Below are 23,742 nucleotides of genomic sequence, written 5' to 3' on the forward strand. Positions count from 1 at the left end.
GTTATATGTCACCTATAAGTTTAAGTAACACGTACTCACAGACAGGGGGAAAAACAACAACAACAAAATCCCCAAAAAGGAATAAAAATATTAAAAATGGTGTTCTCCCCAGCTTCAACTATGAGATGATAATAATAACATTTCCCAAAACAAGCCACCTCTTCTGTTTTACTCCCTTTCTGGTATCTGTGTGAGTGGGCTGCACAGTTTTCTGTTACTTCAACACAGAAAAGGAAAAAACAAACAAACAAACAAAATCAACCAATGTGGATTTAAATCAAACGTCAAACGGGGTCGCTAACAACCGGCAGTGTGAGATACCTCAGTCTCACTATCCCAGGCGAGAAAGGAAAGGAAAGCGCATTTAAAACCTACCCTTTTCTTTGCGTGCACGGACTTGGTCTCGGCAGCAGCGGTCGGGCGACTTGAAAGAAAAACTATAATAAGAATTTTAACAATAATAACAATAATTTAAAAAACAAAAAGAGGAATTCCACTTGAAATCACAGCAGGGGAAAGCGTCGGAACATTGTTTCCCTCCCTCTGCCCTGCTCGCTCCTGGCTGGGCAGCGCTGAGGAGTCCACACAGGCTGAGCTGCTCCGCTGTAATTGGACGCTGCGAGCCGGAGGAAACTGCTCGCGTTTGCCAGGGCTGGACTTCAGTGCTGATGATGCTCCATTAAGACTTAAGACTCTTGTCTCCCTCCTCTCATATTATTATGCGGCTTTGATTCGTATTCCCCCTTTCCCCCCTGACTTTATCGGTTGCTTTCTTCCAATAGTGACCCACTCTTCTAATTATCTCTGCTTGAACGGACTCCCTCCCCCTTCTCTCTCTCCTTCTCGCTCTGTGTGCATGAGTGAGAGAGCAATAGAGATGGAGATCCCTCACTCCTTTTACTCTCATTTATTCACTTTCATAACACACTAGGTGATCCTCTTGCCGCCGTCAACCTTTTGTTACAGTTATTTTTAAGTGACAGTTCCACAGCAGAAGGAAGGACGCTAAAGAAAAAGCGCCACGTTACTGTGAAACAACACATTAGCAGGGAGGGAAGCAGAGTGGTTTCAGAACCACGGACAGCGGCCTCGTCTTTTATTGTGAAAGGTTACGGGCGTGTAAAATGTGATCATCCATGGTCTACTGCTGAGAAAGAGACGCTCATCATATATTTCCGGCTGTGACGACGACAGGAATGAGATTCTGAGTTGAAAAAGTCCTATTTCGATCTGGCTAAGGGCAAGAGAGTCCAAGCTGAACCGCCAGCCTCTCAATATCCTGAAAAACCACACTACTCAGTCATACTGCAGACACAGTTCATTACCGGCTGTGTGGCAGAGGATGATTTTGAGCACAGGTTACATTCTATTTTGCAGCATTTTGCAGTCTGCTGTCTTGTACTGTGGCACAATACAAACAACTTTAAAGCTACTGACAGGTAAATAATGTAAATCAATTTGTTCTGCTCCTCTGACAGGTGCCATCCACTCAACAGCAGCAGTCGTTCCCAGCAGGAAAACGTCCCTGCTATGCTGTTATTAATGGCAATTTTCACAAACAGTTATTGTATTAGAACACCAGTAACAGCCCAAGGCCTCCAACATTCCCAGATCCCAGTCTGATCAAGTTTGTATGCGACGTGCAAGAAGAAACCAGATCCATGGAGGTCCCACTCTAAAACCCACAGGACTCAGAAGGTCAGCTGCCAACGCCCTGGTGTCAGAGGTTCTCTGTTCATATCCTGGAATGGTGGGGACCTACAAAAAATTAGACAGGTGATTTAAATATGGTCTGATTAGTGGACAGTTCTCATGGAATTTGGCATTCCTTAAAGTTTTCTTCCCATTACCTTTCCTTAGGAAAGGCTTATTTACAGCCACCCTGGATCGCCATGGAAACAACACTGGTCCATCCTTTGAGTTAGGTTCCATATTTATTCTTAAACAATCATAGGTCAGTGTTAGGTGACCTAAAAAAAATTCTTTGAAAACACGGACCAGACTAAAAAATTGGTGAAAACGCAACCAATGTCCAAAGAAAAAAAATTGAAAGACATTCAGAAAGCCTACACAACTATTTCCTTAACCGTTTCACTCATAGTGGTCACTACAGTGGACAGCTATTCAAAGGGTGTTTTCTTGTATTTGTGTCAGTGTTGATGGCATACTTGCACATAAAACACTATATTGGACTGATGTGACGCTTCATACACCGCCACCCACTGGTCGTTTAATGTTACTATAGGTGTATAAAGGGTTTCACTGTAATTATTGTTATTTAACACTGTCATGCATGAATTATGACAACCTCAATCAGGATTTTTTTCTTTATTCATCTTTTCATGCCTAAAGAATAAAAATACTTAAGAAAAAAAAATCCTGATTGAGGTTGTCATAATTCATGCATGAAAGGGTTAAAACCACTTTTTAAAAATAACATGAAACTCTGGCTTCTTGGAAGGAAACTGTAATGAATTGAGGGGTGGTTCAAAACCTTTGCACAGTACCATATATTGGACATATTGTGTCCTACTCAATGAGCTCCCAGCTCCTGTATCAACCATAGACTGTTTATAAATGATAGACATAGCCACCGTGGAGTTCCCACTTGGTTTGGACTGTAAAGTTAGCATTTGGAAAAGAAGCATGACAATATTGTTTTTTAGGAATCAGATGTGACCATATCTAGATGAAAGGTTGACATGCATATTTGCCAGATGACAAGCTTTGTTAGCGATCTGATGAATATCTGCTAATGAGTGCTAACAGTCTAATCCTATACTCACCAGCTCTGTTCCATTCTCAGCAAGCCTGATTATTTTTCTTATAACGGCATTAAAAAATACCCAACAGTACAAACACAGTCAACATGTCCAGTCTGATGAGCCAAAATTTGCAGGGGTGAGGCCTAACAGACAGCAATCAGCTACAGGGTCCTGTCGATTAAAGCAGCCACACTTTTAGATTTTATGTCTTACCAGTATCGATGATGCATGAGTTATTGAAAACAAATCACCCTCTGTACAGTCGTTAGACATAAACTATCCAAAACAATTTGTTTAACTAGGCTGTAAACATGCTTTATAATGCCATTTAGTTGGCCATCTTACAAAGAGAGTCTATGGGGACTGACTTGCCAGCCTCAAATGAGCATTAGAAGAACTTGGTTTCATTTTTTATCCAAAGGCGTTACAGCTTGATATCAACAGCACTCGATTTATCGCATTTTAAATAGGTTTAAACAGCCTACACAATTACTGAATACAGAACTAATGTTAATGTTGATGTGCATTATACTCCTTAGATTGACAAAATATGGTCATTTAGACTCTTTATCCTCTGACACTTTAATGTACGTATACTGTGGCTCTTGTGAGAAATTTAATTGAAATAATTACAAAGAATGAAAAAAACATAGTTTGCATGTGTCAGGGGGCACACAAACAGACATGTCTGGAGGTTAATGAAAATCACTAGTGTCAGTCAAATTGTAAATTGGGTTCACTTTTATCCATAACTTTCAACTTAACGATATCCACCTCTTCTAGCTAATTTTCTCTTTCATCCATTAAACTTCAACTTGAACAGATAGGATATATAAAATACAGTTAAATGGTTGACTCAGTATTTTTGTTAATAAATAGCTCCAAATGCTAATCATGCAAAATGTCAAACAGGATGAAATTAACGATGTGATCACATTTTTTTCTTCCAATAGGTCGATCGTCTCTTCACTGTAATATCATTATGTCATTATTCAAAGCCATAACTCAGAAAAAGGGAGGTTGTAACTATATTTCACCTGGGGGAAGCCATTGAATTAGCTTCGTCACTAAAACTAGGTGCCCTCCCTATAGCTTGAACCTGCCAGACTGATATGTGTGAGTCATCCACTAGTTAGAATTTGCAGCATCTTTGAAGCAACAGTCACGTTTCAAGCACCGTCTACACCAGCGGCCTCAGCCTGGTGTTCTGTCAGAATCAGCTTTATTGGGCGAGGATAAATACATTGAGCACATTTGATCCAGTCCTTTTCAAGTCTTCACTGTAAGTTGGGATTCTGGACAGACTTGGCTGGTGGGGGCATTCAGCTGTGAGGTGGTAATTCTTAGTGATGTGCGGATCGATATTGATTGATATTGATACCAGTTATTTATGTTCTAGAATCGATTCTCATATTAAAATATCGATATTTTAGTAATTTGGGGTAAATTTGTAGTTTATCATTAACAGGAACACAGTGGAAAGAAACTATATCATTTGGAAGGAACTACTTTCTCTTACAGCTGTATGAATGTGTGGCAGCCCCTTGGCATGTGCACTCACAACAACAGCTGAGCATAAACGGAGTTGTGTGTAGACGTATATTTCCTCCACAAACAGCCAAGACGCGGTTTGCGATACATGTGGCAATTCTGCATTATTAATAATAATAATAATGGATTGAATTTATATAGCGCTTTTTGAGACCCTCAAAGTGCTTTACAATTCCACTATTCATTCACTCTCACATTCACACACTGGTGGAGGCAGCTACAGTTGTAGCCACAGTGCCCTGGGGCAGACCTATTAAACAATAGGAACAAGTAGTCTGATGTCCTGTAATCATAATGAAGCTATAATTTGAAATACAATAAAACATTAAGTTTTTGCACAAAGTATCGGATCCGTATCGTCGATACCACCCTGAATTTTACTTGGTATCAGATCGGAAAGGAAATCAGTGGTATCGTACATCACTAGTAATTCTAGTTATTCCAACTGTTTGATGGTTAAAAGCTAGATAAACCTGCTTTTAGCTGTTTTAACTGAACATATTACCTACTAATTTAAGCTAGCAGTTTTAGTCATGCTAACTATTTTAGCTATTTTTTTGATTACTTTTAGGTAAACTATCTTTGACACTCCGTTGTTATTGTAATTCTCTTAGTTAGTCTTTGTACATTTTTTTTCCAAAATCTTTTTATATAATTTTAAGCTAGCAGTTATATAGCAGTTAGCTAACAGTTTACATCACTCTCTTTACTTGCTAGCCAGTTTCACACTTAGTTACAACAGGTGGCATGCCTTTAGGTGTTAGGGCGTGTATTTTTTATTTTTTTTAAGTACTTATGCTGTACTGAAATGTTACCATAAAACCCACTGCCACTGCCACTGCTCAAGTCCACCTGGTGTAAGCTGTAGTTTCCAAATCTGGTTGTGAATCAAAGACACACATGCATGCTCCTGTGTGTCTTTGATGTTGACTTGATCGCACGCTAATCACACAGTAGTTAAATCCGTGCTGACCCATATTTAGCGTTGCTTGATTGACAGCTTGTGCGTGCATGTTCGAGCACACACGCATACGCACATACTTAAATGTGCACTGATGCATAGCCATATGTGAAAAGGTTCCCATGCCTAAGCAGGTATATTAGCTGGTGCCTAATTGCGTGTCTTTGTGATGCTGAGCGCGCCGTACTGTGTGTTTGGGCTTGGATTTTAATGATCTCCTCTTTCCCCCTCTGGGCCAGGATGAGCCTATTTCGACCCACATCTGGATAATTAACATCACACTCAAATGTCTGTACGAGCACAGAGATCCTTTCACCATCTTCCTTGCTGCTCTTAACTCATCTCTCTTTTTTTTGGCTCACAGGAGAAGCAACAAATGCTAAATTACAACCCGCTGGCTATTTGTATGCATGCAAAGTCCCATACACATTTTATTTGCACATTAATTGCTCCATAAACTTCCCCAACAAGTTGTGTTTTCCAGCCATAAAAACCAAAAGCGCCTTATTAAACAGCTTAATGTGAGACAATCTGGCTTATGTCATAGTTGCCAGCATGAATCCCCGGATCTGCAGGGAAATCACTCCACTACACCCACTCACTACATTGCTCAACTGTCTAAGTGCACTTGAACTAGTCACACTTCCATTAGTGCTGCTCTCAGTCCAGCCTTAGAAGACTGAGGTTCTCTGGACTGTCTCCAGGTATGTGGGCATGTCTGTGTGTGTGTGCTTGAATAAAAACCCTTCATCCCTTTGCAGCTACTCCCACAGGGATTGACTGTAATTAGGAATGTTCTCTTTTCTCAACTTGCCTTGTAAATGAAAACACCTCTATATCAAAGGAGAACGTTGGATACAACCCTGCTACAGAGGTTTTCCCACCTCTGATCTTGCAATGACGGGCCTTTGTAGCTTTTTGTTTCCTCTGTAGTCGAGAAAATTCAAGTAGAAAAATGAAAAATCGTTTTTCCTTTTCCCTCACAGCATGCGGAGGAGGCTTAAATTAAGACATGCAAACTGGCACAGAAAAATACACAAGCTCTTTGTCACTGCAAGAAAGATAATTGTGACTGAATCATTCATCTTTTTGTTACTAAAATTGACAGGTTTGAGCAATTTTCAAAATGGCTGGCAAAGATAAAGTCTGACGAATCGACTCACAGTCCGACAGGCAGATGGAGATGGAGCGATACAGACGAAACCAAATTACCAGTGGGGCAGTATAATTTCCATTTACATATTTTACGGAGCATTATAAATGAGCGCAATTTCCATATAAATGCGGGGAAGAAAATATCCAGGTGAGGAAATCGCCTTTTTGTTTGTGGTGTGGTCTACAAAGGTTAGAATCAATAACATGCACAGAACAGATGCCGGGATAACAGCGATTTAAGGCAGACCTGCATGCACACACACACACACACACACACACACACACTCACACACACACACTCTGCTGTGTAATGAGATGATCTCCCAATGAAAAACATGCAAGACACACAAGAGCTTTACAAATGGCCGGCAAAACAACAGTTGTAATACGACAGGCAGATATTTGTTCCACTAATCACTTAGGGGATTGTCAAATGCGACCGAATGGAGGCCAAGAGAGTCTTATGATATTAGGCTCTGCAGTCGGAACGCCACAACACAAACATACATGCACATTGTGGACAAGTGTGCAGTCCGTCATCCCTTGCCTTGGCCCTCACACCTTAACAGCTGTCAGTGATTTTGACACGTGACATTACAGAATAAGGGGATTACACTGACCGGTGGAGAAAAGGAGAGCTTCAAGCAGATACATCAGAGAGCATGGGCTACACATCAAGTAAACAGCGGTGGATTGTACAAGCTTGCAGATTAAAGACTTAAACCTATTTAAATAAAATAAAAAACTAGTTATAGGGCAACAAAATCGAGTTTTCAACATCGTCAAAGGACACATTTCATATGCTATAACTTGTTTTGACCAACCCCCTAACCCATATGGCGATATGAGCCTTGAGCGTTTGTCCAGTGTGCAATTTTTATAGCTTTTTTCCAGTAAATTAGCAGAAACATTCATTACTCTATGACACAGGCATTGAATCGGTGCAGTTTCATTCCTGAAACTATGATACTGATCCTCAAAGTTGATCCTAGAAAAAATCTGTGCTGAACAAAAAACTAGAATGCAGTTTTAGATTGTAAGACTTTAAACAAATGTCATCATCAGAGGCTGTAAATAAGACTTTGTAGTTATGGACCCCCTGACCCCCAAGTTTTTGTTAGACTCCAATGGCTAGTAGTGCAATAAGAAGAACTTCTCCTTTTCGGTGTCCACTAAGGAGTGTCTTCTTGCCTTGAAAGCTAGGCCATCTAAAGTGCATCGGTGCATGGTTAAGTTTAAGCAGCTAAAACACACTTGGCTAAGATTTTGGTAAAGGTCAATGTTGCAATGAGCACATTGCAACATGAGGCAATGCATGAGGTTTTGGGGTACACAACCTCAGCTTTCTCACCATTTGGTTATATTAATAAGCTTATTACAGAGCACATGTCTACCACTGACTCTGGTTTAGGTTCCAAATTTTCCATTTTCCATTTGTGAATTAGAAACCATGAGTCCGGAGCTCTAAGGAGCTTTATTCAATTCAAGGCGAGCTAGAAGTGAGCACCTAATGACCAAAATATTTGCTCACAGGCCAATGGCCAAAAACAGAAAAAAATCAACAAATGATTATTGCACTAACAGAAGACTGACTCCAACTGAAGGCTAAAGGAAACCTGTTGAGTTTAAGAAGGTAATTATCTTGTCAGCACTACAAGATAGGGTTCGCTTCCAGTCTGGTAGATTTAGATTTTTCATGTTATGGAGAACTGATCCCTTAATAGGTTTATCTATGTGAGCACATTATTAGACAAAATGGTGCTGCCTGGCACTCACACATCCAAACAGATAACAAGGTGCTAACAATCATGGGAGCAGTGTCTCCCATCTTCCTCGATATCCCCTGATGCCTTTTCATTTGTGATTTCAGGAAGTCCATTACTATTGCAGACGGGTCGTGCTTCTGCACCACAATCAATACTCTTCCATTAAGGTGATGAACGGTCCGTTTCTCCAACCTTCTGCAGTCCAGAATAATTCGCAGGACCCACTGATCCGAATCAGTCAATGTGGGCATGACAGCCCAACACCTCGGCAAAGGGAAAGAGAATGACTGACCTGGGAAGTCTAAGCAAGTTCTCAGTTTCCACATGTGGCCTATGCAACCCACTCCCCTGTCAACCTAAACCTTAATGCAGTTGACTTAAGCACTGTCAAGGCTTTCTCAAACTTTGGCCTGGCAAATAAGTTAATTACTTTACTAGTGGGTGTTTACCCCCAAAAAGTTGGGAGGTAACATCCACCAGACCATTGCATTGCAGGGTTTTTGTACAACATGAATACTTATACCCACAAACAACAATATTCAGAAGATATCAAGATGTTAAGTGGTTTAAATGTTCTTTTTGTATAAAATAATAGGTCATATGAGCAAGAAAAACCCTAGGAAGAATTATTTTCACTCTATTCTGGCATCAGAGGTTTGGTATTACAACAGACTTGGCACATGTGGGGTTTAAACGCTAATGCAGTGCCAAGAAAACACATTTCCCCACATGCTCTATAAATATTTGCATCAGCACCAACAACAACACTCGCTGTTCTTTAATTCATAAGAGATATGCTGAGTCACCCTTCAGGAAACAGGAATTAACTTTTCCTGAGATGGACATATTGTGAAAACCTTGGCAAAGACAACACTATGTTAATTCAATAAAGTCTGTGTTGTTAGCTTACTACAGAGACTGTTTTCCTTCAATTTAACAGCTGACATGTTCTACTATCTTTTGGTAATCCGAAAAGAAATACAGAGTGGCAAAGCAATTACTGGGAGACTGACAGGTTTGCGGCTGAACATTCAGCTCAGCCAACATAATGCTCAGACAGTGTTCAAATCTGTCAGCAACACAGACAGATTGAACAAGGCTACACTACATTACTGAATGAATCAGACAGAGTAAGTGCTACGTCAATTAAATCAGTAGTTTTTACCAATTATAAATACAAATCAGCTAATTAAAAAGAGGTAAACGTAATGATCAAGTGCAGTCATCAGGTTGACATGTTTACTAGCCACAACTACCAAGCTTGTGAAAATGGACGTGTGGTCATTTGTAAAAAATAACAAGAGAACAACAAAGTTTTTGAGATCGAAATATTCAGAGCCAAAGCCGGAGTGTCTTAAACTTGTTTTCTTTTAACAACCATCAGGGGGCGACTTCTCTGGTTGTTAAAAAGATTTCTGATTGTATACAACAAGTCCCTGCCGTAAGAGTTTGGAGTGTCCTCGGTTTCCCAGTCAGATCTACCCCCTTACTTCTCACATGTGGTTTCAAAACACCAAGATGGAGGTAGCCAGAAAGTCAATATTGGGGATTCAAATATGGATTTCACAAGGTAGTCATGGTAGCCAGTACATGTTATTTTTTTTCTAATATTTTATTTATTCTAAAACTATATTTATCTGAGGGTAGGTTTATTTTCATTTTAGCTTGTGAGAGTTCAAAAAGTTCAAGGCTTTAAATATAATGCAATTAATTTAGGAAAGATATTGCCATGTAACAAATTATGACTTAAAATCAAATGACAGATCAGCTATTTAACAGGGACTTGTTTCATGAACAGCTCAATGAAAGCAACATTCTTGTATTCATAATATAATTATGTATTAGAATCACCAACTACAGTGTTTATCCTTGAGCCACAAATCACTGATGTCATAGTCACTGATTTCTGTGTCGGTCCACAGTAATTTAGGTCATAATATTTTTAAGGGCTCAAAATGAAGGCAGCTGGACTTCTTTTTGGTCCAAAATATAATAAATGGGCCTGTCAACATTAGTATTAGGTGTAATAGGTATAGGTGTAAATAATTAAAAACTTTTCCATCTGTTAAATCTCTGAACTTGAATGGTTATTTGATACTTTCGCATCACATTTTCATTGCAGTAACAACATGTTTTTGTTGCAGTTGTCTGTAAGACTTACTCACTTTTACTACTGGAGAATATATAGAATCCCTTACATCAGTAATGTCTTCTTGTCCACCACATTCTCCACAGCAGGATCTTCTCAGCATACCCTGATCTCTGGTAACATGTTGTCATAGACAACATCACAGGACTACAGCAAATTTGTCTTTTTTAATAAATTATTAAGTGAATAAATGAGCAAACATCGTGCATTCCCATACTAGGTAACACAGTGATGCAGCAGTTAGCACTCTTACCTCACAACAACAGACCACTGGGTTCAAATCCACAATCTAGCTGTGTGGAGTTTGCATGTTCTCTAGGTTTCTCTCCTAGTCCAGAGACGTATATGTTTCACGATAGCTAGGCTTAAGCCCAGCAAGGATAAATGGCATTTCCATATTCATTTCCACCTGGCTTTTTGTCAAAGCCACTTTTTGTACATAAAGAGTCGTGTCCCACTCTGGAATGCTCAATTCTAGACCCCTGACCTTTTGTAACCAACAAAAAGTTACAAAATTGGGCCAAAATGTGGTGTGAGCTTCATGCTAACTTCATGCTAGCATTCAATACTTCAGCATTTAGTTCCTACATCAAGCTGTAAAACATCAGCTAACCTAGTATAACTAAGCTTTCTATATTCCTCCCATATGTCGTATTTGTGGAACTTATTCTGAGGTCAGCAACTGCTGCTAATCAACAGAATATATAACTATGCTAATTAGCCAAGGTTAGCCAAGGTTTTTGAAATAAAAAGGCTCATAAAAGAGTTCTCTTTTAAAAAAGGAGAAAAAAGTTGCATGCTTTTATTTGACAAATGATTTAAAGAATGGATCCATTATACAAAATATACTGTAGGTTAACATTTAAGGTTGAACTTACTCATGTGGCCCGCAGTATTATAAAGGTGTCATAGCAGTGGGTATGTCATATATTACTCCTGACAAAGGTGAAGGACCAATAGCTTGCTTGCCTGTGACCCTGAATGAAGGCTGTTTTTCTCGTAAGATGGATTCCCAGAACTAAAGTCACCTTTCAAACAACAAGCAACAATAGACCCACAAGCAGCAAAATTACTTTCTGTCAAAAATGAAAACCTCAGTCTGGGAAATGTCCTTCAGCCACCCCTCAACACAAAGGCTGCAACACTCCACTGCTGTTCTCAGTAGAATATGGTAAGTATTCGTGGATAACAATCAGCAGTTACGCCTCCACAGTTGTCCTCTGTCTGTTACTGTCCAGAAAGGTACTTAGAATTCAGCAGCTATGAGGCACTTCATTGCATCATGCAGTTTCCTAACAAAACTGCTGTAACTGATGGGATTCTGGAACTTATAAGCAGACCTGATAGTTCACCAGCAAAGAGAATAACAAGCCTTGTGTGTGTGTGTTAGCGGCTAACAAGCCAATGACATCTAGCTGTGTTCATTATGTAGCTTAATCCTGTAGTCTGGTGGTACCCATGATGGATGTTATGACCCAGTGATAAAATAGCTTGGCTGCAGTTGCTGTGCCTGTAAAAGAGTCTGTTGGGTCTTACAGTCACACTCTCACTGCCCTTTTCTGATTACACTTGATGAAGGACCTCACTGAACATTTTAAGGATGATGAATCTGATGTGTCCATTCATCTATCCTACGTGACATTTCAGCCACTTTAGCCCAAATTGCTGCGGGGTCCGGCAGTCATCAGTCTCAGTCGATGATTCCTTTGGATTTTGGTCTCTTAGCACAGTGGGGTTAATGCTTTTGGTCTGCGACAAGATGCCTCATAAATGAGAGAATGTGCTATAGAGGTTACATACTGCACCTATGGTGACTACTGGGCTGCTTATCTCAGAATCTTGTCTGATGGGTACAAAAAAAGATTTGATATTTATGATATCTTGATGTGTTACAAAGGTTTTGGAAAGGTTAAGGCTGTTATCTATCAATCGTCACTTAACTTGAGAGGACAGAAGCGGTGGATGTATCTGTTATAATGCAATGAATATCAGCATAAATATAAAAACATTTTGGAAGAATTCACACTACAAGCCTTCATTTGGATGAAAAGGCACAAACTTTAGCAAAAATGCTGAAACAGAATCTAGAAATATTACAACTGAGCTATTAACTGAGGGGTTTTTTTGAAAGGTTTTTACTGATGACTATAATGTAATTAATTTAATACTGAAGAAATCTTTATATCCTCAGGCTAATTCTGAAACCTTACAATCCCTGAGCCATTAATCAGTTACGCACTGTACTGTGTTTATGAGTTTCCTTAGATCAATAATGAGATATTTTTATGCCAGTGAAACAAATGGATGAATGAGAACTTAGTGATACAGGTTATATATCAAGGATGGTTTTTGGGGCTGTTGTACCAGTGAAGATAAATAAGACAGAAGGCTCTAAAGGCATCTCTTTTGTATCTTAGGTGTCGATGAACATTACACCACCACGCATGGCTTCATTTTAGGACTCAACTAAGATATTAAAATATCCATATCCAAATAAAAGAGAAGTGAAAGCTACAATCTTTCCCCCCACATGAATAAAAATGTGTCTTTTTGTTGCTCATCTTTTGCTTGTACTTTTCATATCAGTGCTGACTAAGAAGGGTGAAGCTTTGCCTACGTGTTGATGGTTTTCTTTTATATTTACAGCCATACTGCCCTCTTCTGACTCCACATGGGTAGTGTGATCATTACGTCCAGCATCCAGGACATACAGTGGAGTATGTGATCACCTGTGCAGTTCATGTTTCTGCAGCATGGGTGCATATATGTTGAATCACTGTACATGCACTATTTAAAAAGCGTGAAGAAGAAAATGGATCTAAGCTTAGCCGTGTTAAAGAATTAAATGTTAAGAGGTTAGCAAGACTGAAAATTTTGCTTAACAGTGGAAATTACAGTTTAATACCCTTTCCCTTTAAAGTCCCTTTATTTCCCAAGACTTTCTTAAGTCACCATGTTTAATTCTAGGCATTGTATTGTAAACCTTGACCCTTTGACCCATAGAGTGAGGAGCAGATTGGTTTGATCCCACTCAAAATAATTACAGAGCAACCACTTATTTCCTGTGATGAAAGTTTTCATCCTGATACAAGTCCTCTGTTCTCGCATGAGGGCGTACTTAAAATTGTAACATTGCTTTACAGTTTTGCCTCAGTACACCTCCAAAGTGGATTTTAAATCAAACAGTTAGTGCAGCCGTTCAGCTTAAATTAAATGGGTTTTTGAACAAAAACAAAAAAGTATCAAGTGTTTAGTGAATTGCAACAATTCTTTTACATGTTAAGAGGCTGAAAGTTAAAATTTAGGGACAAGTAGTTTCATGATCAGGTTAGGTCTGTGACCTTTTACTATTTCATGAAAAATAAAGCAAACATGATATCTCAAGTTGATTCAAAGTGTTGATTTAGTAGCTGTACACTGTCATTTTAAACACGAAGGCTCTATTCAATTCAATTTTACATATATAGCACTAAATCACAACAGTTGCCTCAAAGCGCTTTATATTGCAAGGTAAGACCCTACAATAATTCAGCAATCAAATGACCTCTATGAGCAATCACTTGGTGACAGGGGGGGGAACCTCTAGCAGAACCAGGCTCAGGCGCTGAACCAGTATCTTCTCATATACTGCGAGAAGTTCAAGGGTAATGGAAGGAAGATTTAAGTTTTGCTGTTGTGTTCAGAGACTTGGTCGGCCATCTGTACATCTTCAAAATATGATGCAACAGGATGAGCAGACAAAGTGTGTCCAAACTAATTGTCAGCTGTACAGAAAGATGTAAAACTAACATTAGTCCTAATACAGGTAATACTGTATCAAACTGAGTAAAGGTGCATTTTACACTGCATACTATCAACTTTAACTTTAGTCCATATTGCACAAAAGGATGAGACTGCGATGGATTAAGTGGAGACTGCTCCAGGCCAGAAAAATCTAGATTAAATTGTTAACATAACTTCGGCTCTTCACAAGCATCTGTACAGACAGCATGCTAACGCTAAGCTAGCCAAGAACATTCATCTGGCCAAGAAGCCAGAGTGACGTTAAAGCTGAGCGATTGGTAAACCCAAGCCCAGCACAGTTATAAAGTGAGCCTTCATTTGAAGTGAAGCGGATGAGCAGTAAGGCTGCAGCCTGTTTCTAACTGTTCATGTTTTTGCAGTAGAATCCCTGTGACGATCGCTTTAAAGTTTGTGTTGTCGGCTTTGTGTTCATACCTAAATACTAAGGGAAAGATCACAGGGTTAATTGGTAATTATGAGACAGTGTGTTTAAGATCATTTTACAGAGAAAGATGAAAGTAACGAAATAAGTAGTACAACGAATGTCTTTTTCCTTAGTGTAATTAAATAACGTACTGCGTTACCTTTAAGAAGAGCGTTCTGTATAACATGTGTAGTAACGGTTTTGAGTAATAACCCCAACGCTGATCACAACAAAGAGGAAAAATACCTCCAACATGTTCAAACATTTGACCACGCAGCATATAATTCATTTGTATGAATGCCTTTGATATGCTGGTGACTCTCAAAGTGGAGCCAATGAGAATCGATAAGGGAATTGATAAGGTATTGAATCTTTAAGCGATATCAATAATAGAATCTGAATCGCTAAATTCTTAGGAATTCCCATCCCAACTCGCAAAAAGATGTGAACATTTCAATCTTGTAGCCTCTGTACTGTGATTTGTGTGTGTGTGGGGTGGGTGGGTGGGGGAAGTACGTGCATTATTTTAATGCACGTGCATTAAAATCAACAAAAGTTTAAAAGACAACACCGAGCAGTGATCTTTAAAATAGATTTTATTTATCATTTTGTAACAGTTTACGATACACAGCTGACAGGACTAAGACATTTCAATGAATTTTGGCCCTAAAGGTTGAAGAACACGAAGAACAGACATGGTTAGATACACAGACAGATATGATAGAAGGTACCAGAAGAACTGTGCTCTTTTATTTTCATTTTTTCTTTTTACTTGTGCTTTTTCCCCCTCCACTCCACCCATGAAACAATTCACATTGGCATAGCAACAACAAAGCAATGTCCTTCAGCCAGAACACTGAACAGACATGATTTACTTTTCTTGTTTTGTTTAATTTTTTAAAAAATGGAAATTTGAGTTATTATTGTAATTATATATTTATACATTGTGTTGCTTATATAAACACTCATGATCTCTTTAAAGTGCTGTGACATGACATTATGCTTTTATGACCAGTAGTAAGAAATACAAGAGGTAATGTTTTGTAATTCACAGAGAAAGCAATGCAAAATGCAAAAAATGTTTTGTTTTTTCACTACAGTGGAGCAGTTGTCCTGCAAACCTTTGCCTAGCTAATGTTCTTCATCAACACCAGTGACTTTCTGCACAGCCGCCAGCAGTGGAAAGCGATGGTAAGTAGTCAAGTTTTATCTTTCTATTCATGCAGTTATCAAGAAATCATAGTTAATCAAAACCAAACAATAGATGGACCCATTTCTGAAACATGTGCCATGTAATTTGCCTACATTTCCACACAAAACAACATTACACGCAAGAATAAAAACTGTGTATTCCTGATGCCGATTCCATCGTGGTTGCTAAGTAATTTTGGTGTTTTGATTTCATTAATTTTTTTTGTTTTTAAGGACTACACAGAAAAAAAGGCAAACTGTTCACGCTGAGGGCCACAGGATATTAAAAGTAAACAGTGATGTATGACTGTTGGCACTGCACAGATGAAAGTCAATGTAATACTGTTAAACACACACACATACAAAAAACAAAAAAAAGCATTGTCATGTAGTGGCTGCCACTGTCTACACCAGAGCACACAGTAAAAACTAACCACTCTTTTGTAGTTCAAGTTTCAATACAAAGCTTTTTGTTTGGCAATGCTTTTGTTAATACCAGCTGGCTTCATCGGAATTTCTCTGTGGATACAGTGTCAAAAACCAACAAAAAGTTGCGTCACTGAACGTGGATAAACGACGGTTAAAAATCAGAGGATAAAATATGTACTTGTCCTTCTTTTAGTACAAAAGATAGACTGTATATGATTAGCAGAGTAGGACTAGATTAGAGGTACATGGACATCAATACTGACACTACGCCTGCTCTACATGCAGGCTCAGCAGTTAGAGCTAATCCACTACACACAATACACAGTATACTTGACATGTTCTACATTACACTACAAATCAGGGGGAAAAAACAACAAAAAAACCAAAAACCAAATAAAAACTGAACGCAACAACAACAACAACAAACACAACAACAAAAAACCTCAGTCAATATCTGCCCCTCAAGACCCAACCCCCCAAAAGAAAGAAAAAAAAAAAAATGAACACCCACCCCAGAAATAAAAGCAAAGTAAAACACGCACAGTCTGATTATATACGTTTTTCTTTACATTACTGTACAATGTGAGGAGGAGATGCGGGGGCCAGCAGAGGTGGCCAGGGTTGAAATATATAGAGATAGCATTGCAGCAGGCTGGCTAATCTTCACTTATTACAACATGAACACAACGAGGCAGGCAATCACAAACAGGACGTGGTCTGAGCTACAAGCTGTCCCGACATACACTGAGAATAATCAAGTTCTTCGTCATCTTTTTCAGCAAGCACGACTTTACCTATAAAGCAGACTTTCTAACCTATCCAATGTGGTAGGTTAAGCTAGGTTAGCAGATGGTGATAATGTGTTGTTTCACAGAGCACCTGGTTTTGGAGTAATTTAATTAGAAATAAACACTAATCACCCCCCTGCCAAAAAAACAAAACCACATGTAGCCTGATAGTTTAAGAGTAAATCAGAACCAGAGGGTCCAAACAGTCGGCTAACCAACTAAAGTTCATCTACAAGAACAGCTTCCTATCAGCTTTCCTTTCCTGTGCAAAAGCTCCTTAAATACGATCAGTAGAATTGTGCTCATCTTAGAATGATCACTGTGCTTTTTGGGCTCTCTTAATGTTTCTTTCAGGATATTTAGCCTCTTCAGCCAACTTTTCCACCCCCCAATCTTGTGCTCCATCTTGTGGATTACTGGAGCAACTGCGCTGATATACTCAAAAACACTTTCTGCTTCTGAAGAAACAACTGTGGGGACCTGAACTTGTTTCTTGACATTTTATTGGTCACAGATGCAATTAATGACAGCTCAGTTCCATTAAGAGTAGAAGTAAGCTGTGAAAGTGCTCTGGCACGGTCAAAAGAAGGCCCTCCAATAAAGCAGTATGTAGCTTTTCTGCGCTTTTCCTAGAGTCACAAGAATATGTGCCAGTTCATGGTGACATTGTGCTTAAATACATCTGATATAGGTATGTACTGAATCATTTACCATTTTTGGGAGTGTGCTTACTCTAAGTTCTTACTGAAAGTTAAAGACTGAATACACTACAGCTTGTGTTAGCTAAGCTTACAGCGTTAGCTTAGGCAACTGTGACTGTGTAGAAAAATTCACATCCTGCTCTTCAAATGGCCACTAATTAAAAATGAATTTGCTATATATTTCTTCTTAATATTACTTTTTTTTTTAAACCAAAAATGAAATAAGTTGCCTGTTAATGACTGAGACACCAGTCAAGGCACAGCGCTGGGCTAGCTGTAGTCCAGTTGTTATGGTAATGTAAGCCAACTATAGCTATGAGATTGACATCGATATTCTACTCTAATTCTGAGCAAAAAAGTGAATATGGTTTCTACAAATAAATATGGGGAATATAATAGACAGTTTGGTTTATTATACTAACATGTTCACTGCCTGCACATCACAGCCCTCATTTAACCGGTCTGGATAATCTGACAAACTATAAGAACCTGGAGAGACAACTTTGCCTTTCAAGCTAAAAGCATCTCACAACATCTAAGGAGGAGTGAATAGAAAACCCTTGCCTTGTTCTTCCTTCACACCACCATATAAATCTCTGACATCACACTTATACAGCAGTCTACCAGAGGCCTTCTGGTCTCTGGGGAAGCCCGACCCTGCATGCTAAAGAGTCCACTCCCTAATGCGTGTCACCCTCCGACATAACCACAATAAGTCAAGTAACAGATGAGGAATGGTAAACACGGTTAAAGGTGATTCCGTAGTGTCACTTTTTTTGTACAAAATAAACATATGCGGTCGTTACTATTTACTAAGTTTACAAGAATGAGAGGTAATAAAGAGACGTCTAGCGAGACAGTACTATGCAGCTACATGTAAAACTACATCAATGAAAAGGTTTTCCTTCTGGAAAGAAGCAGCATCTTCTCTCCTTTCCGTCTCTGCCAGTTACAGCACAGCTTGGCTCAGAGCTTTTAAAAACAAATGTCTGTAAATACATTAAAGGTTTACACTGACTGTAAGTGACTGACGTTTCAGTCTCTGAGAAACATGTGTTACCAAAAACATGTGTAGGACTCAGGTAACTTAGGAAATGTTTTTGGTAACATGCCTGAATGGGGCAGATTGCTACGACCCATAGGACACACAGACTACGGCACACTTTTTAATACTTCCTAGCCTGGATTCTCCTTCACAGATCACATCTCATGATGAGTTTCACTCAAACAGAATTTCTGGAAGACTTAATAAGAGATGGCACTTCTATATATATATATATATATATATATATTTATATACTTGTATATACGGAGTTGCATTGACCTGGTTTGCGTGTATGTGTATGCGTTTTTGGACAACAAGGAAAGTTCCTAAAATCTAGAACAGGCCAGCTCAGTCGAAGCAAGGTTTCCACTAGCGAGGAACCACAAAGTTCACCTTCGCTTCGATCCAGAGAATTGGGCACTGGGACCTCTTCTGTTAAAAACAATGATTGCATGTCTGTTTATGTGTGCACATGTATGCGAATGCAGAGTTACAGTACAGTTCACTGACGTTTCTCTGCTTAAGGTTTAAGCAGCTTTAGTAGAAGGAAAAAAGTTACCAGTGGAGGAAATTTCCAGAGAAAATAAGCCCTAAGTGTCAGTTGTCATCTTGGGTGTTTGTTAAATATTTGTGCTCTTTCGATTTTTTTTCCTTTATAAGAAGAAGCAGCATAAAAAAAAAACAACAGGCTTAGTCTTGAACTGAGATCAACTACGGTTGAGGTCACTGTGTGCTGTAAAATATACAGATTGTATGAGTGTGAATGAGAGTATTCGCCTCTTTTTTTTGTCTGGCTAAACAACAGAGCCTTTTACCATCTTTGTCAGACTGTAAATGGCCCGTACAGGCACATTTTACCCTTCTCCTCCATGTTACAGCACCACAACAAGTCTCCAGCTGCCGCTACAAAGTCGCCCATCCCAAACAGAACCAGCTAACGGTATAAAGGAGAACAGTGTGTGTCTCTATGCTGCTGCATGCACAAAAACATAACCATGCAGCACCACAATCTACTGTACCTCTAATGGCATATGAAGATGACGTATACAAGTTTCACAAAAAAAAAAAAAATGAAAGGAAACCCCCCCCCCCCCAATATTATTAAATTATGTAGAACAAATTAAAAACTCACTCACGCACATGATGCCATACGCACAAATCTTTTGGGTGATGAGCCAATTTTTCTTTTTTTCTTCCTTTCATTTTGTTTTTCTGCACTTATGTGGAGACAACACACAGATAGATAGAAGAGGTTAGGATAGATATAATAAGCCCTTACAATATGTAAAGGTCTCCAGTGAATGGGATCTCCCCCACAGAGGACTGTGGGAAAGTGGGGTTGAGGATGAAGGAGAAGGGAGGAAAAGGGAAAGGTGTGAGGCTTTTGCCCCCTGATGCCGATAGAGCGGAGTGCCGTCTATGCGCTGGGGTTGGGGTTGTTGTGTGTGTTGGTGGAGCCGTTGCTTCCCTGGATGGTGAGGCTAATCTCATCCTTCCTCTCCTTCTCCTTTCCCTCCTCCTTCTCTTTCTCCTTCTCCTTTTGTTCTTCCTTCAGCTCATCCTTCTCCTTTAAGGGACGGGCCTCCACAGTGTCTTCGGAGGCCATAGGGGCGTAGCGGCCTGTCCGGTGCTCCTGGAGGGCAGGACCCCACTTTGGATGCGCTCGGCACGCTGCCTTCAACCTCTGAGAGAGAAAGACAGACGCGCCTTTTAGAGCAGAAACATCAAGACTTATGAAGTCAAATTAGGTTTTCATTAAGTGACGCTTTCCTTTCTTCAGCAGCTCCCACACATAACCACTGTGACTAAACTCCACTTAACTTTCATTTTCCCTCCATGCTTTTTAGTTCATCTGATAATTTAGCAGCTGCCATTGCACATTCACATCTCTTAAACAAGATTTATGGCCTGTCTAATTGTCAGAAATTGCAGCATTCCAACAGCAGGGCAGCTTTGTGCTGACACACATTATACTTTCTCCCATATGTTATTAACAGTTCTGCAGCACTTGTGGTCTTTATAAAACCAAACATGTGGCATCAGTGTGGTTACAATGTCCTCCAAAGATTGCATAAAAAAGTGCACTGTTATAGCCTGCTCATTTTCATGTGTGTGGGTTTTTTGTTATTCTTGTTCCTTTTTAAAAAAAAAAAAAAATATGGCACTTCACTTGAGTTTCTTAATTCAGTGTTATTTACATAGCACAAGTTCACAATAATAATAATTTCCAGGCATTTTATATTGTAAGGTAAGGGTGGTGCAGAGTGAGAACATCAGTAGACCAAAAATTCCCCTGTGAGAAAATGCTTGACGATAGTGGGGAGGAAGAACTTCCTTTTAACAGGAAGTGAGCCAGACTCAGACATGCATCGAGAGAAGGAGAAAGAACGAGAAGGAAGCTAGCCATGTATTCACTGTGAGGTCATATCTTTCTGTTTATATCTCGTCATATCTTCTTGTGTTTTCAGTTTTGTTCATTGTTGCCTGCCTGTTTGCTGCAATGTCTGCATTTAGGCTCTCTACCCCAAACAAAGACTTAACACATGTGGTGCCTTCCTCTGTTTTCCCAGTCTCTATGACAACCAGCTTTTCCCTCCTAGTGTAGCTGTCAGCAATAAGGATCATAAAATTTCAACCGGCAGTTCAAGTGACCTCAGCACTAACTGACACCAGCAACACATTTTTTCCTCCTCAAACTAATTTGCCAAAAGCAGAGATGCTTGGATTGATATTTAAACATCGTTTATGGTGTAGACTAATAGTTCGTCTGCTTTTAGAGCTTACATAATGCAAACGGGCAATTGAATTATGGAAAGAGCTCTTTCCATTATTCAGCAAACATACTTCAGCTGATATGCAGTTGAGAGCTTTTCAGTTGCTCAGATGATGTTAAAACTTTAAGTGCTTTAATTTGTAGTGCAGCTCTTGCATGCAAAAATGTTTTAACACGTTGACCTTTTTAAAAATTTGTTTAAATGCTTCAGAGGGAAATTTAGCCTTTTGTATTGAACTATAGAGCTGTTTATGTCAGCTGAACAGAGAGGAGACTTTCGGGGGAAGCTGTACCTCTCTAAAGGTAGCTCCTGGTGACTTTGAGATCTTGTAGAGGGCGTAGATGGGTATGCAGACCACCGAGGACAGAGCCATGGCAAAGCCAATAGCCAAGGACCAGCCGGGATACACGTAGTCATTGTAAGTAATGGGTTTGTACTGGATCACTGTGAAGATCAGGATGAACTGCAGGGACAAAGAGAGAATAGAAAGAGCCTGAATGTGTGCAAAATGCATGTATAACACAGTAATAAAGACATATGTCACATGGGTGGGTAAAAGCATGAAAATTAAGCCAGTGCAGGTGAAATCACCGTTGACAGCTTTATTTAAAAGTTGCGGATGATTAGGGCAGCACTCTGTGCAAAAGAAATGAAAGAGAGAGAAAAATGACCAGTAATCCACAACAATGAATTTCTTGTTTAGCCCAGCAGCTTAGTGGACTAATACGCCTGCTTGGGAAATACCATTGATATCAGCTGCATGTGTCCATTTCCCAGTCAGAAAGCTTTGCTTTTGGAGGTTTTAACTGGAAACAAAGCCAAAAAGATTAGCACTTATGGCAGCTCAAATGTAGGTCGGGTCCATAACAATGCGTCAGCAGCACAGGGAAGTTGAGAACCTTCCACTCAACATCCTGCAGACTATGCAAAATATTGACAAGCTATTTCGTCACTATGTCTGGTCTTAGATCAGTGTGCTTGTGTGTGTTCACTTACAGAGATAATCACAGGCGAGATGAATCTCCAGCAGACTTTGAAGAAGAGAGGAGGAGGGAAGCCCAGCATCATCTCTACATCTTTGAAGTAGTTCCTGTGGCCTGCAAAGGAACAAAAACCCAGCATTCGTCATCATCATCAGCTTTGATTACTTGTACTGGATTATGTGACTAATATTATGACTCGCTGTGGTAAGTGGTATTCTAGTTTTTATTAGGTCTGTTAACTTAGCACTTCAAACTATGGAGTCCAAAACCACTGGGTGACATCACAGTGACCACGTCCGTCTTTGATACTGTCTATAAATGGTGAGTCATAGGGATAAAGGTCAGGTAACTGTTGAATTAGTTGTTTAAGGAGTTCTTTCAAAGCCCTTTGGTGTATTTGGGCTCATACTGAACCATGACCCCTTCTACACACAGATGGAGAACAAAGCCATCTATAAAGGATGGAGTGACCCATGGCCAGTGTTGAGTTGAATCAGGGGGTTCAGGGGGTTGGGAAGCTCATCTTGTAACCGGAATGTTGCCGGTTCGATCCCCTGCTCTGTCTGTCTTGGTCGTTGGCCTACTGGTGTTGGCCAGAGGGGCCGATGGCACGATATGGCAGCCTCGCTTCTGTCAGTCTGCCCCAGGGCAGCTGCGGCTACAACTGTAGCTTGCCTCCACCAGTGTGTGAATGTGAGAGTGAATGAATAGTGGAATTATAAAGCGCTTTGAGGGCCTCCAAAAGCACTATATAAATACAATCCATTATTATTATTATTATTATTATTATTATTATTATTATTATTGATCAGTGCAGGTGTCCTATTCCTGAGTAGGCAAAATGCACAACACCTACTACCAGGTTTCACTGTGGGTATGGTCCACTGTGGTATCACTATCTCTCCTGTTCATATTCTGAATGACACCCCACTGTTCCTGCTACTCGTCTATAACTTGGATCCATAAGTAAATTAGACCTTTTACCATCATCCACTGAGTGTTGGTCATATATCTGAGATCAGCTTGAACACTTATTTCGGTGTGTTTCAGTTTGTGCCTGTGTGATTACATATTTGTAAAATTGAACTACCACACTTAGAAAGTGCACCATGTTCACTCTTTTTCCCTCCTTACCGTAAATATACATGATGCAGATGCACATGATGCATGAGATGATCACCAAAGAGAAACTGGCAGCATAGTTGTCCATCAGTAAAAGCCAATAGATTCCTGCCTACACACACACACACACACACACACACACACACACACACACA

At 39.6% G+C, this 23,742-nt stretch overlaps 2 protein-coding genes across 4 annotated transcripts in view; both read right to left on the reverse strand.

The window, feature by feature from the left end:
- LOC102302164 (leucine-rich repeat-containing protein 24) overlaps positions 1-906 on the reverse strand; it is a 16,441-nt gene extending 15,535 nt beyond the window's left edge. Inside the window, exon 1 of the mRNA XM_005933633.3 lies at positions 376-906. The gene's annotated coding sequence lies outside the window, so the exon portion shown is untranslated. The remainder of the gene's footprint in view (positions 1-375) is intronic.
- Positions 907-15,132: 14,226 nt separating this feature from the next.
- The window catches only part of slc6a9 (solute carrier family 6 member 9), an 89,076-nt gene continuing 80,466 nt past the window's right edge, over positions 15,133-23,742 (reverse strand). For all 3 annotated transcript variants that reach the window (XM_005933630.3, XM_042225447.1, XM_042225449.1), the window contains 4 exons: positions 23,600-23,699; positions 22,479-22,579; positions 21,775-21,945; positions 15,133-20,392 (listed from right to left, as the gene is read on the reverse strand). In XM_005933630.3, coding sequence (XP_005933692.1) covers positions 20,126-20,392; positions 21,775-21,945; positions 22,479-22,579; positions 23,600-23,699 — 639 coding nt within the window. In that variant the 3' untranslated portion in view covers positions 15,133-20,125. The remainder of the gene's footprint in view (positions 20,393-21,774; positions 21,946-22,478; positions 22,580-23,599; positions 23,700-23,742) is intronic.

Source organism: Haplochromis burtoni, unplaced genomic scaffold (genome assembly GCF_018398535.1).
Source record: "Haplochromis burtoni strain Fernald_Lab_line unplaced genomic scaffold, NCSU_Asbu1 Contig_172, whole genome shotgun sequence".
In the NCBI taxonomy this organism is placed as follows: domain Eukaryota; kingdom Metazoa; phylum Chordata; class Actinopteri; order Cichliformes; family Cichlidae; genus Haplochromis; species Haplochromis burtoni.